The sequence below is a fragment of the Rhamphochromis sp. 'chilingali' genome, assembly GCF_963969265.1.
Source record: "Rhamphochromis sp. 'chilingali' genome assembly, chromosome: 3".
Classification (NCBI taxonomy): domain Eukaryota; kingdom Metazoa; phylum Chordata; class Actinopteri; order Cichliformes; family Cichlidae; genus Rhamphochromis; species Rhamphochromis sp. 'chilingali'.
In genome coordinates this window covers 25,426,357-25,441,708 of record NC_137931.1, presented here as the reverse complement: position 1 = coordinate 25,441,708, position 15,352 = coordinate 25,426,357, and the positions used below count along the sequence as shown (strand labels likewise).

The 15,352-nt window shown below is 39.9% G+C and overlaps 1 protein-coding gene across 3 annotated transcripts in view; it reads right to left on the bottom strand.

Moving 5' to 3' along the window:
- Nucleotides 1-14,879, bottom strand: part of dusp27 (dual specificity phosphatase 27) — a 35,604-nt gene extending 20,725 nt beyond the window's left edge. The window contains exons 1-7 of one of the 3 annotated variants that reach the window (XM_080879126.1): nucleotides 14,800-14,879; nucleotides 12,723-12,843; nucleotides 12,504-12,648; nucleotides 11,785-12,421; nucleotides 8,121-8,239; nucleotides 3,472-3,703; nucleotides 2,442-2,659 (exon numbers count right to left, since the gene is read on the bottom strand). In XM_080879126.1, coding sequence (XP_080735252.1) covers nucleotides 2,442-2,659; nucleotides 3,472-3,703; nucleotides 8,121-8,239; nucleotides 11,785-11,906 — 691 coding nt within the window. In that variant the 5' untranslated portion in view covers nucleotides 11,907-12,421; nucleotides 12,504-12,648; nucleotides 12,723-12,843; nucleotides 14,800-14,879. The remainder of the gene's footprint in view (nucleotides 1-2,441; nucleotides 2,660-3,471; nucleotides 3,704-8,120; nucleotides 8,240-11,784; nucleotides 12,422-12,503; nucleotides 12,649-12,722; nucleotides 12,844-14,799) is intronic. The other 2 variants (XM_080879125.1, XM_080879127.1) reach the window with 2 other exon arrangements.
- Nucleotides 14,880-15,352: the final 473 nt, after the last annotated feature.

Genomic DNA, 15,352 nt, shown 5'->3' with positions numbered 1-15,352 from the left:
ATGTGGTGCTCAGTCAATCCATTGAAAAACTATTAAAAATAATTAATTTAATCAGTTTAACAAAATTAAGAAAGAAATGTAAATATTTAAGCTTTTTAAAAAGTATTATTAGTTTTAATTGATCTGAGCATTATGCTTGTAAACTGCTATAAATAAATACAAAAAACAGTTTGTTAATTAACAGCATCATGTTTTCTTAAATGTTTTGCTTGTTTTGACATTAAATGACTCTTAAATATCTTGACATGGAAGATTATTTGTTCAGGGTCTTTCTTCATCACTACAATGGTCTTCATAACATGAAACCTGGCAGAAGTTAATAAGGGGTAAAATATCTGATATATCTAATATCTAATATTATTTAATTTCCTTGCTCTGTAGGTAGGACAATAAGAAAGACAAAATCATTAATCAGTTAATAAAAATGTCCAAATTTGCTCCACAGTCTCCAGGGTGAAGACAAGATATTATTAAGATGCTCTTGCCATAGTCTTCCAGCAACATTTTAGGCTGTGTTAAGTAAGAAGCACAGTCAACAACACTGTGACTATGCCATTTCCTTCCAGGAATATTCTGTGTTCTCTGTCGGCACAAGAAATTCTTCTCAGAAACTGGGATGTTGAAAAGATCACTGATCAGATGTTTGGGATCTGTTAATGCGTCACTGTTGACCTCCACTCCAGGACAAGTATTGAAAAAGTGCTTTTAGCAAACCTTGGTAAAATAAGTGCATTGTGTATCATGTCTGTGAGCTAAATGATAAAATAAATGAATGATTAAAGGTCCGTGGGAACCAGAGATCACAAAATAAACACTCTATTGATGAAGACAGATACAAAACCACTGCCAAAGTTTCTGTTTCTGTTTGATCTGTGGATGTCAATCTAGGTTATTCGCTGAGTTTTTCAGGTAGCTTCCTCACAGGAAGTTAGCAATGACTAAAGAATGCAAGAAATGTAGACTCTCTGTGAGGAAAATATCAACGTCAGATATATTTGTTTTGATATGGCTTTTATATAAGTGTCAGATTCTTTAGTGAACAAATTTAAGAAACATGATAGCTTAAAAAAAACAAACAACTTTTTTAAGGGTCAAATAATTTTCCAAAAATATACTCTGCCAAATGGTTGATTTGTTCCTTTAAAGTAAATTTTCGAGCTGAAGCTAACCCAACTGCAAAGGTCTGTTTGCAAAGAAATAAAACCTCTTATGATGATTTATTGGTGTTTATATCATAAATGTAATTGTACTACATGACATTCTTGCTAAAATACTTTCATAAGTATGAATATATAATCATTATAATGATAATGATTTATTTATGAGATAAAAAAATCTTATGAACACTTATTTGTGGTCGTAAATCACCAATAAGTGATCATCTTAAACTTGGTGAAAAAAAAATGAGACTCTTTAAACATACTCTGGTTCTTTTTGTTTAACAAATAATAGATGGACTCCAAAACTTTGTATTTTTTCCACTATTCATTCATGCCTACAGTCGACATATAGGAGATACTGATCTTTCTAGCATGCTGGCGCAAGACCTCAAACCCTATGCTATGTACCCCAACACTGAGCCTGTTTGGATTTATCTTTAACCTATGCATCTCAGAAAGGGGGTTAGATTGGGCTGTTTATAAGACAGATTGTTCCCTATTGAACAAGAAACAAATATCTCATAAAAGGTTTTCCCCCAAGTTGCCATGCCAGCTTCTAAGGCTGAGCAACCATAATTCTGCTCCCAACCACACATTGTTTCAGAAGGAGTTGTAGCTACCAAGGTCCTCACAACCACTACCACATTTGGGAACAGACATCTGTCACTTCAGTGTGTTACTGCCCCTCTCCAAGGGCTTTGTAAATCCCAGAAATACAATATGTCCTTTGACTTGAATCCACACACAACCAAATACCACCAGAAATAAAGGGGATTTAATTTCTTATCTAATTTCTAATTTCTCTAGTCAATGAATTTTGTCATGATTCAAATCTGGTCAGTTTTGTGAACCATGCAGTTTTTGTTTTATTCTCAGTTCTGTTTGTTCTGCTTGGTCTCTTATTTTCCTCTGGAGACAATTTTATGTATGGATGTTGCTATGGATTGCTTGTTTTCTTTGTTGTTATTCTTCTCATTCATGAAAAAATAGAAACAGACTTTCCAACTATGAAAAGGCATCACCCCTGTGGGTTTCCAGTTGTGCTAACATCACCAGTCAGCCTTTTAACATGATTTACTCAGTGTGGTTTTTTGGCAAGAGGCGTGAATAAACAAAAATAATAGAAGGGAGAGATGCATACCAAATTCTCCTCTGTGTATTATTTACTTCTAATTTGTCAATAAATCTTACCAGCGGAGTTGATTAGTGTTCAGTGATGTACTCTGAACTCTTCACCACAACAGCAAACACAGATTTCAGAGGAGATGAACCAAATCCTACCTTTGTGCGTCAGCAGAGCATCATCCAAGAATTCGGCGGTGGGTCTAAAGTGCACCGAGATGTCAGCATCAGGGAAGTCGTCTACTTCAATGCCCATGTACTTAATGTTTATGCCGGCGTAAAATGACTCGTTGGTGTAGACTCCTGTACCGTGAGCTGTGTTCAGGATGTGTGTGATGCCTATTCGCTTCAGACGGGCCTTATTCACTGCAACAGACCTGGGGGGGGGGGGGGGGGGATCTGTCTTACTGTGTGTAAAATGACCCATCCAAACATTCAAGCAAACAGCTTTACTAAAAAGCCTCTGCAGAAAATGAAACCTGAGGAACATCACACTCTGGAGAAGAGCAGGGAAATAAACTTTGGAATCAGCCATCTATCACCCTGTTCTGGAGCTTTCAACCACATCACACAATATTCATCAGCTACCAAGGTTGTTTCAGTTAACACGGAACATTTATCTGAGCACTTTTTGGATTTTTAATAGACCAAAAAAAATGGTTGGATAAATTCACCAATAAAGACAGCTTGATTTACACAAAACCTCTGGAACAAGCTGTCAAGTAGACGAGTTAGGACTGTTTGTGCAGATTACTTGTTTATCGCAGACAGATCAGAAAATGGGATTTATAAAATCAATTAGAAGAGGAAAGTCTGTTTCAAGTGAATGATGAGGTGGAATTTGTCTCATATTTGGAAGGATTTCTCTAGCTATTCATTTCCAGCTATCCACTATAAGATTAAAGAAAGGAAATTATGAGAATTTTTATACATTTTTGAATCTTGTGCCATTTCGTCTGATGGGTACTTGCCATGAAAGCAAGAAAATTTGCAAAACCATTCAAAATCCATAAAAATGTAACAGAACTTTCTGTGAACCCTTACTGAAATCTGAAGTTGAACTGAAGTTCATCTTCTAGCACAGATTTGTCTTCTAAAATATCTGTGCCTATGGTCTGGAACTAAGAATAATCCTCTATGATGACTTGTGGAAAAATAATTTAAACAAAACGAGAATGCACCGACTCACTTTTCGGCAATGAAGATGTTGGGCCACACCTCATCCACGGGATTGATGGGAGCCTCTAGGCGGTCCTGCACCATGGCTCTCTGGATGTCCAGCACACAGGGTGTGTTGTAGGGGCTGCGGTCATCGATCATGTCCCTGACACGGTTGTAGAGATCTTCCACCATCAGCTGCTCAGCGGTTTCCAACATGGACTCTGGGATGGACTCAGACCGCACGCCTCGATGTGGCAACTCTGAGGAGGTAAGATAGTAATAAATATGATGGATTCTTGATTGATTTCGTTGTATTATATTAAGAAATTAATGTAAGAAGTCTGTGTGACACAGAAGACAGGATGAGGAGGTTGCGAGATGAACATCTTCAGGTATGCTACAGAACAAATCCAAGTATTTAGGATCAAAGATTTTGAGTGTAAAATTACTCCAACTGTTATGTTTGGTAATTTGTTTTGCGTCTTCCTTGATTGTCTCTGTTGCTACTTCCGACCTTATTTTGGTAATTTGCCTTTGGTTGTTTTATTTCCTGCAGTTTAGTTCTCTTTACTTTCTTTTATATTTCTGCTCTGCTGCATGTGATTTCTCTGATGGTTTCTTGTACTACGTTTTTCCCCCATGCCCCTGTTGGCTGCTCTTATTTCTTAGATTCATGTTTAGTTTGGAGTATTTGAACCTTCCTGGAATTTATCCTTTTATGGTTTATTGTGAAGATGAATCAGCTTAGGATTAAGAAGCTTTTGTTCAGAGCTCCTGCGTTTAGCCCCACTCCCCTGTGAAATCATAACAGCTATGCCACTCCTAAAGGACATACAGGGGTTTAATGTGTGCGCAGCTTCAAAAGAAGCATGCCATTAATGCAGAAACAGGTCACTGCAGCTGTCCTCATCAGCGGTCATCTTCCTCCCTGCAGATGAAACCCGTTTTGATCATTAGGCTGCCTTTAATGCAGTCCAACTTAAGAGGAGAAATTTGATGAAGCCACGAATCTGTCATGCATCACATTAAGCTAATTTCCTCATTCCAGTGGATGGCATCTCCATGTAACAAGATGAAGGAGCAAAACGTGGATTGGCTGTGATTGAAGACTGTTGAGCCACATTAGTCTTCATTGCTTGACACACTGCATATGAATGAGGAGTGAAGAGAGACAGAGTCTGACCCCTGCGCAGTGCTCATCTGCCCTTGGATGACTTTTAAAAGTTCAGTACGGCTGGACAAAGAACAGAGAAATTCATCTGATTGTGGTTTATTATTAATCAGTTAGAATCCCCCCAGAGCTTTGCAAATACAAATCAAATTTCAGATTAAGGCTGGTGAGGAATCATGATATAAAAGCTGATTTTATTTTATTTCTTTATTTAGCCTGTAAACAGGCATCTGATGTCTGCTCTGTACTTTTCATCAATAGTTTATGATATATTTATATTTTTTGCCATTTTTGTTTATTTGTTATTAAGTGAAGGAAGCTTCTGTGTGAATTCACTTTAATTCAATTCAATTTTATTTATATAGCGCCAAAGCACAACAAAAGTCGCCTCAAGGCGCTAGATAGAGAGAAAAACCCAACAATCATATGACCCCCTATGAGCAAGCACTTTGGCACTTTGGGAAGGAAAAACTCCCTTTTAACAGGAAGAAACCTCCGGCAGAACCAGGCTCAGGGAGGGGCGGCCATCTGTTGCGGTTGGGGTGAGAGAAGGAAGACAGGATAAAAGACATGCTGTGGAAGAGAGACAGAGGTTAATAACAGATATGATTCAATGCAGAGAGGTCTGTTAATACATAGTGAGTGAGAAAGGTGACTGGAAAGGAAAAACTCAATGCATCATGGGAATCCCCCGGAAGCCTATGTCTATTGCAGCATAACTAAGGGAGGATTCAGGGTCACCTGGTCCAGCCCTAACTATATGCTTTAGCAAAAAGGAAAGTTTCAAGCCTAATCTTGAAAGTAGAGATAGTGTCTGTCTCCTGAATCCAAACTGGAAGCTGGTTCCACAGAAGAGGGGCCTGAAAACTGAAGGCTCTGCCTCCCATTCTACTTTTAAATACTCTAGGAACAACAAGTAGGCCTGCAGAGCGAGAGCGAAGTGCTCTAATAGGGTGATATGGTACTACAAGGTCATTAAGATAAGATGGGGCCTGATTATTTAAGACCTTGTATGTGAGGAGCAGGATTTTGAATTCAATTCTGGATTTAACAGGAAGCCAATGAAGGGAAGCCAAAACAGGAGAAATATGCTCTCTCTTTCTAGTCCCTGTCAGGACTCTTGCTGCAGCATTTTGGATTAGCTGAAGGCTTTTCAGTGAGTATTTTGGACATCCTGATAATAATGAATTACAGTAGTCCAGCCTGGAAGTAATAAATGCATGAACTAGTTTTTCAGCGTCACTCTGAGACAGGATATTTCTAATTTTAGAGATGTTGCGCAAATGGAAGAACGCAGTCTTACATATTTGTTTAATATGTGCATTGAAGGACATGTCCTGGTCAAAAATGACTCCAAGGTTCCTCACAGCGTTACTGGAGGCCAAGGTAATGCCATCCAGAGTAAGAATCTGGTTAGATACCATATTTCTAGGCTTTTCATGGCCGAGTACAATAACCTCAGTTTTATCTGAATTAAGAAGCAGAAAGTTAGCGGCCATCCAGGTCTTTATGTCTTTAAGACATTCCTGCAGTTTAACTAATTGGTGTGTGTCATCTGGCTTCATGGACAGATAGAGCTGGGTGTCAACTGCATTGCAGTGAAATTTTATGCTATGTCTTCTAATGATGCTGCCTAGGGGAAGCATGTATAATGTAAACAGAATTGGTCCTAGCACTGAACCCTGTGGAACTCCATAATTAACCTCAGGGTGTGAAGAGGACTCTCCATTTACATGAACAAATTGGAGTCTATTAGATAGATATGATACAAACCAAGGTTATTATCGTTAACGAAAACTAACGAAATAACGAAAACTAGAAGTGAAAAAACATTTTCGTTAACGGAAATAAAAATAAAAACAAAAAAAGGAAAACTAACTAAAACTGTAATGAGTGTTCACAAAACTAACTAAAATTAACTGAATTTATAGCAAAAATGTGTTTAGTTTTCATTGATGTGTGCATGTCATACAATAGTCAAGGGTGAAAATGAAGTTTAGTTTCCAGATTTTTTTCTTGCTGTGTCTCATTATGCCAGCAGGTGGCAGTACGTTAGTCGAGTCGTCTGTGTTGCTGCTCCGTCCACGCGTAATCATGTCAGGAAAAGTCGGGAGAAAGCACCAGAGTCCAATTTGGGATTACTTTGAATATGACTGTGTTTTGGATAAAGCAAGTGTCTTGTAGTGGAAAGAGACAAATTATGAGGGACATTTCTAAAGGGGAAAAAAATCCCACAAACCTTAAAGTGCACTTGAAAAGCTCACACAAGAAGGCTAACCTAGCTTACCTTGAGAAGGTAAGGGAGCGCACTCAAACCTCATCCCCAGAAAACAGAAGCTAACCCCAGGCAGGGCAGCGTGATGCATCCCGAGACAACAGGACGGGGATATCTACATAACTGTGTGAGTCAATTGCCTTCAAAAGGTTTATCAATTCACTTGAACCAAAATTACGAACACCCGGTGCTGCAAGAGTTAATAGTCTCATTGGGGCCAAGATATAAATTTTATATTTGCCTGGTATCAATGGTTGTTCATCTGCCTTCATTTATTTATTTATTTAAAGAACCCATTGGTGGGACTGTGAGTTGTCTGTCTCTGCGTGTTAGCCCTGCGACAGACAGGCGACCTGTCCAGAGTGCAGGGTATGGTAGCTGGAATAGCAACATACCCAAGGATAAGCAGAAGAGAATGACTGATATGATGAAACTGGGATTTTGTTACACTTAATTATTGCAAACACAACTAAAACTATAACTGAAACTAATCAAAACTAAACTGAAACTAAGGATTTTCAAAAAAATAAAAACTAAACTAAACTAGCAAACAATTGGTAAAAACTAATTAAAACTGATATAAAATTGAAAATCTGAAGTCAAAACTAAATAAAAATAAAAACTAATGAAAATTGCAAAACTATTAAAACCCTGATACAAACCACTGAAGTGCAGTACCTGTAATACCTACAGCATGTTCTAATCGCTCTAATAGGATATTATGGTCGACAGTATCGAATGTTGCACTAAGGTCTAGCAGGACAAGCACAGAGATGAGTCCACTGTCAGAGGCCATAAGAAGATCATTTGTAACTAAAGCTGTTTCTGTGCTGTGCTGAGCTCTGAAACCTGACTGAAACTCTTCAAATAAACCATTCCTCTGCAGATGATCATTATTCTGCTGCGGATTACATTTTGGATTAAGTCTGATTATCCTGTTGGTCTTCTCTTTTTAAAAATAAATATCTGCACATCTGGATTCATTGGCCAGGTGTTTTACTCGTTCCAAGTGCATATAAAATCCACCCAGAAGCTCTGATATTTCTCTACTTGAGGGCTTTGTTAGGCCTGTTTACTTTATAAGTAAGTCTGATCTGGAGATCAGACTTACACATCATGCTGAAGCAAGGCAGCAGAAGTTTTCTAAGAAAATGTGATTAACAGCAGCTTGTTTAGAATCTCAATAAAATATGTAAAGGGCAGCTTGAGCCTCTTTCCTGTGTCGTCTCACCCTCGTTGATGATCTTCTTGGCAGCGATGGCTGATGAGAGGTGGATGGGCTCCATGAAGATGCTCTCAGCGTCAGACCCAGAGATCATGGAAAACCTGGACTCTGAGGTCATGGAGAAACTGGGAGGCACAGACAGAGAGGTTATTATTCATGAGCGCTGCGTGACTGAAAACAAGAGCCTAATGCGTCAGCTTGCACTGAAATGTTGATTGTGTTAAATGTAGTTAATGCATGAGTTTATAAAATGAGGCTGAGGCACCCTTCTGACTTTTGAATTCTTTGATGTCATTTCTGAATGAGAAAAGGTTCACTTGGTTTAATTAATCTAAATGGCTTTATAAAGTGTTCTCAGTCTGATCAAGAGCTCCTCCATCAACTACAGTGAGGTTGATTTAGACATTGTAGAAGTACTTCTTGAAGAATGCAACTTTTGTATTTTAAGGTTATGCTGAACTAAATAACTAAATGTATTTTCTGGAATCTAAAGAATGTGATAGAAATATGTTAGCTGAGACAAGAAAAGAGCTCCAGTTCACCCATCAAGGTTGCAGAACAGTGACACCATCTTCAACATCTATTATTCACAGCCATGATCAGAAGCTCACATGGACTTATGAATGTGGTGGTGATTTTGATATTTTAATTGTTTATTTTAACAATTGTACAGCATACATATTTATGACTTTAAAACTCGGGTGCAGAAGTTTGAATTTATTTATTATTTATTTATTTCTGTAATCCACATAGTCAAAAGTATATAAACAGACTGAAATATAAACAGACATTTACATCTTTTAATGTAGAGCTAAAGATTCTGCATTGTCTTTTTACTTTACAAGGCCAAGGCCCATTAACCTCATTGATTAGCCTCTGCTTGTCAGGGTCCTGGGACTGGGCGACCCAGGATCCCTGGGCAGTCATGGACCTGTGTATTATTATTATGTATTTTTGGTGTCGTTTCTCCTTCTCTGTGCGTGTACATATGTGTGTTTCTCTGTGCTGTGTTAGTCTGTGTCCCACTCATATGTTTAGGCGAGGTATGGGTGTGTATGTCTGCGGGTGTGCCTGGAGGATGGAGCTCGGCCACCTGCAGGCCTGAGGGGTGTGGCCCTGCGGAGGGACTGGCCACACCCGAAGCCACACACCTGCCGCTGATCAGGGCTCGTCGGGGGAGCTACTTAGGAGAGTCTTGGAGCTCCCACCGACGCGGGATCATTTCCTTGAGACTCCACGTTAGTCGTCCCATTGAATTGAGTTAATGTGTGTAAGTGTATGCCCGCGGTTATTTGTGTCCTGACGGCTGCGTCTATTGTTTCCCGCAGGAGGAGCGTGGAAGGCACGAAGAGCAGCGAGCACCGGGGGGTGCTGACACGGGAGCGGAGAGCACAGAGACACGAACTATTCACGCAGAGACACGACACGGGAGTCTGGGAGAACACGGGGATTTATTGTTGTTTTTGTTCCACTCTGTAAATAAACACACTGTTTATACATAGAGCACCGCGCCTGGGTCCTCCTTCCCCCACATCCCCACGGTCTGCCAGCCAGACCGTGACACTGCTGCTGGGTTTATCTTTGCCAGCATGAAATTTTTAAGATTGGGCTTAAAACTTTCCATTTTGACAAAGCTTATAAATGTAGTTAGGGCTGAAGACTGGTCGAACATACAGTGAGAATTATGGCAGAGGCTTTTTACCCTGTGTGGATAAGAGAAAATCCAAAATAAACTGAAACTAGTCCACCCAGTTTTTGTTTTTGAATTCTTGCACATTTCATTTACACCAAAATGTAGAAAAACTAAAAAAGGATATAAGCGTTGTGTAATTCCATTACAGTCCCATAAGAGCTAAGCAGGAGCTTGGAAACCAGACCTCTAGAGGAATGTGAGACACTTCAAAGAGGTGCTTTATTTTAACTGCAGGTGGATTGAGCTAAAGTGATGAACAAGGAGTTGGAGGCGACGTATACAGAGGACCTTCCTGCTGCAAATGTCAGAAGTACATTTACTTTAAAATACAATCAAAAGAAAAAACTGAAATCAGACATGAAAATTTGGTTTGACTTTCACAAGTTTTAAATCTACTGCAGCATTCATGAGAGATGTTCTATGTAGCACCACCTTCCGTGTAAAAACTGTAGTTTACAACTGATTTTACACCCTCACACTGGGGGTATAACAGCTATCCAAACCACAGTTATTCACTGAAACCACAGCAGCGTTCATACTTTGTTTTTTCTTTACAGAGGATGAAAAAACACAAGTTTCATCACTTATGAACAAAAATAAACTCTACTATTCTGATTTATTTCTAATTTGCTTTTCAGTTTAATCGGGGCTCCACATATCACAGCACAAAAAGGTGGAATTAAAATACAGTACTGCCAAATCTTCATTTCACTTTGTGGTCTCAGTTTTATAGTATTTTTTTTAGCGGGATTCAATGTGAAACAGAAGGTTTTTCACATCAAAGTGGGCTTAACGTCCTTAATTTTCATGCACAAATTACATTAAATAATTTAAGGCACACATATTTTATTGTATATGTAACTTCTTCAATTTAAGCCATTAACCATGGCTCCAAGCTGTTTGTACGAGAAGGAAACACGCATTAAAAAGAGATTTGTAAAACAGGAAACAAGCTAAATATGGCATACATATTTCTAGCTCTTATTTTTTCATGTGTAATGAATTACTTAAGACATCTTTGGACCATGGTGAGAATCTCCCGTTCCACCACATCTCAAAAGTGCTCTGTTGGATCGAGATCTGAATGTCATGGCAGAAATCAGTGTCATCAGACCAGGCAACATTTTTCCAGTCCTCTGTGGTTCACAGTGTGGTCTCCTGCTGCTGTAGTCGATCTGCTTCAAGGTTCGACATGTTGTGCATTCAGAAATTCTCCTCCACATATCTTGGTGGTAACAAGTGGTTATCTAAGTTATGGTTGCTTTCCTATCAGCTCAAAGCAGTTTGATCATTCTCTTCGGACTTCTGACATCAACAAGGCATTTTTGCTCTGTCTGAAAAACCCCTGAGATAGTTATGTAGAAAAATCCCAGTAAATCAGCAGTGCTATTTTCAAAATCACTTAATTCCTCTCCTCCCTCATGCTCATTCTGATGCTCAGTTTGAAGTTCAGCATGTCGTCTTGAGCGTGGCTGCACGGAGTTACACTTGTGGGGTTGGCTGATCAGATATTTGTGTTAATAAGCAAATCTGCAGGTCACATTAGACAGCCGCTCCTCTCTGAGGAGAAAAGGGAATTTTTCCTTCCCACAGTCCAATGATTGCTAGGGGTTCATATGATTGTTGGGGTTTTCTCTCTATGTATTATTGTAGTTCACCTTACAGCGACTTGAAGCAACTGTTGTTGTGATTTGGTGCTGTATAAATATAATGGAATGGAATTGAATTAAACAGGTGTACCTAATAACGTGTCAAAGAAGTGTAAATGCATTTAAATGGGGTAAAGCGAACATTTTACTGGGAAACTACACAGTAATAGTTTTGCAGTGATACAAAACCTGTGAAAATGGAAGATTTGATTTAAATTTTGAACACTGAAGCAGGAATTGTGCAGTATTTTCATGTTTGACAGAATCTGTTAATTTCCCAGTCAGTAAACCTGAGTCTGGTGTTCTGTGTTTAAAACTTGGCTCTTACTTTGGGGAGGGACAGCGAAGGTAATGAGATTGGACTCCACGGACGCTCTTCTCCTCCTCTTCTTCCTTTCCATCAGGCACCATCTGATCACCTCGCTCTCCATGTTCATTGGCCGACGCCATGGCAACCAATATGCCTCCTTCCCTTGCCTCTGATGAACCTGGATCCCTACTGACAGAAGAAAATAAATAATTGTGCTGTTTTTCTCTTTAGAGACATCAACAAAATAAAAGCATACTTCATCCTCACTGACTCTCAACTTTTTTCCTGTAACTTGTGCGATGTTTTCACTATTTTATAGATCAATTTAAATAAATGAATAACACGTATATGAGTACTCTCTAAAACGTCTTGACAAAAGTGTGACACCAGACATTTAATATGATGCTAAGTCTATATTTTTGTCAACAGTTCAGCATTGTCATCTGAGTTAATGCCAAAGTTTAATGAAAAAAAAAACAAACTGTCATGCGCCGTGGTGCGCGGGCACGAAAGGATCCAGGCGCAGACTCCGAGCTAACAAAAGACACTTTATTAAAACAACGAAAGGCGACCCGGGGAAAGTAGAGAGCAAAACAGAAACTAAAAATCCGGGGAAACAATGACACGAGGAAGCCGGGATCGGGACGGCGGGGGGCTGCAATAGAAAGGGGAGATGATTACTAGGGAGCCAGGAAGCGGGGAGAACATATCAGGACTGAGTTAGAGTAGGGGCTTACGATAGAACGGAACCGTGGGAGCTCGGGAGGGAAGTGTGGCAGTCCGTGGGGGCAGGAAGTCCGTGGAATGGCGAGTGGGCCAGGTGAGCGCCGCGAGATCCAGTTGAGCCGGAGGACAGGCAGGTAGCAGACGCCGAGTAGAAATCTGGACAGAAGTAGGCAGGTTAAACAAAGTTCCAAGCAGAAGAGAATACACACTTTTCGTGGAAGTCTGGTTACCACTGTGGGGATGACTACGGACTGGCGTGGAGCATCCGTCAGCGCCGGATTAAGTGGATCTCCGTGTAATCACCGGGATGGAGAGCAGGTGTGCTAGTGATGGCCCAGCCCGGGGGTGTGGCTACCCGAGCATCACGCATTCCACAGACCATGACACAAACAAAACAGAAACATGATTTTTTTAAAAGATCAAAATTTGTAACTTATTTTCTTAATAAATTTCAACTTTAATTAACATTAAATTAGACTATATTTGGTCAAAATTAAGCTAAATTATTATAAAGATATTGTTCTATCACAATAATTTGATTGCACGTAAAATATCACAAAAAGGACAAAAAATTTTTTTGCACTGTACTAAAGTGACTGTACTAATGAAGTTGCATGAATTTGTGAGCAGTATTTCACTGTTTAATAATCTTTAACTTAAGTTTATTGATGGACAAAACAACAGCACAAAGAAAAGGACACTGAAAATAAATATTTCCTCAATCATGCACTATAAAAAATATGACCTGTCATGTCTATTTTAATTAAACCGTATCGCAGATTTAAACTACAGAAGTAGACCCACAGTCCTTTAGGAACAGACACATTTTAATTCCAGGTCTACAAAAAACAAACACACACAAAAAAACCCAGAACATGAAATGCAGAAAGCTGTGTTAGTTCCAGTTCTCGAATAGTTGATGGACATATGCATATTTGGTGCTGCTGTCCCTCATTCTCACTGCTTGCGTGTCTGGATGCGGTTGAATTTGGGAGCACCAGTTTACAGGAGTCTTCAGGCCTGGCAGGTGTGCCCTGCAAGGTGGCTGGCCACACCTGAGGAAATGACCACACACACACCTGCAGCTGATCAAGGCTCGTCGGAGGAGCTACTTAGGAGTGTGGCGGAGCTCTCTCCGACGCTGGATTGTTGTGTGACTACCCATCAGTGTTTTCAACATATTAGTGAGTGTAAGCCAGCCACAGTTTGAACGTGTCTAAAGTCTGCCTCTGTTATTTCTCACGGGGAACGTGGAAACGAGAGGGCAGCAAGCACGGGGTGCGTGGACACTTGGAAGTGAGGACACAGAGCACAGACACTGGGAGGAAGACACGGCACGGGAGTCTGGGGTGCACAGGGATTTATTTTTGTGTGATTATTTACTTCACTGTAAATAAATGTATTGATTTCATTGAAGAGTCCTGCATTTGTGGTCCCATTTTCCCCCGTTCCCACAGTTTGCCAGTGCTAACCATGACAGTTTTGATGTGTTAACTAATTATAGAGAAAAGTAAAAAATCACAGTGGTCATTATGTGTTCAGACACACTCCTCTCCCCTACATTAGCTACATGAAGTTATATCTACAAATCGGTATCTGTGCAGTTATTGGCAGTATTGACAATATTGGATCAACATCAAAATATACAGCATTGCACAGTACTAGTCTATATGATACTTGGTTTTAATACTTGCATAAACACTGACTGGCTCTAAGTGGAATTGATGGTGTTAAACAGAAAAGGAAAACTCAGATTTCTAATTGCCCTGCTCTCATTAAGCTCAACATATGTAGCTTGAGTTTATGTCAGTGACAGTGATTAATAATCAGCCTGAGGGGAGGTCAGATTAAGATTTAAGAAGTCTGATTCTTTCTTCTTGTTTTTCTCTCAGCTGTGATTACAGCTGAAATAAGTCAAAACACCAAATATTCTTTCAGTTATATTGATCGACAGTCAGTAAGGGTCAACAACAGGCAGCCATGACTAAGATACTAAGCAATCAGACAGAGCCTCATGTTGCTATAAGTGTGTGTGTGTGTGTGTGTGTGTGTGTGTGTGTGTGTGTGTGAGCTGAGGCCTTCCAGCAAGTCTATTTTTAAGGCGGTGACAGCTGCCTCAGCCTGCAGGCCTCACAGCAGTGCTGAGACCTAACAGCTCTGAGCCTTAAACAGCAGCAGAGGAAGAGCTGCTCTCAGATCAGATCAGATGTGTGAAAATTCAGAAATAATAAACAGGACTTCAGCTGCATAGAAAACATCTCCTACCTGTGTCAGTGTGTGTGTCTGAGAGTGAGTGTGTTTTCCTACCTCTGTCTGAAAGGTGCTCCTCTGAAGCCGACTCCGAGCGCTCTGACACAGACTCCTAAAGTTAGACCCTCTCACCTCCCCCCACCCTGGACCGCCTGGCCAGTGGAGGCCTTGACACCTGACACCAGAGCTGTGGAGTAACTGAGTACTCTTACTCGAGTACAGTTCAGTTAACCTTTACTTAAACAGGCCTCATTAAAAGACACAACCAAACCGAGATGGAGAGACACACACTGATAAAAATGCAAATTAAATGCAAATTAAGGAAATGTTTATTGAATAACATGCATTGCAGGAGGATTCAGCTTTCTCTAATTTCACTGAGATTTACATCCACAACATGATTATGTCTCCTTCCCTCCTATTACCTTTCCTCCCTTGTCTTTTTTCACATACTTCTTCTTTCTTCCTTGATTCCTTTGGTTTCTTTTCTCAGTCCTTTTCTCTCCTCTTCTTTTCCACCTTTGTTTCTTTACTTCCTGTTCATTTCCTCCTACCTTTTAAACGGATCTGCCTCCCACTGCCTTTCTTCCTGCATTTCCTTCCTTTTCTT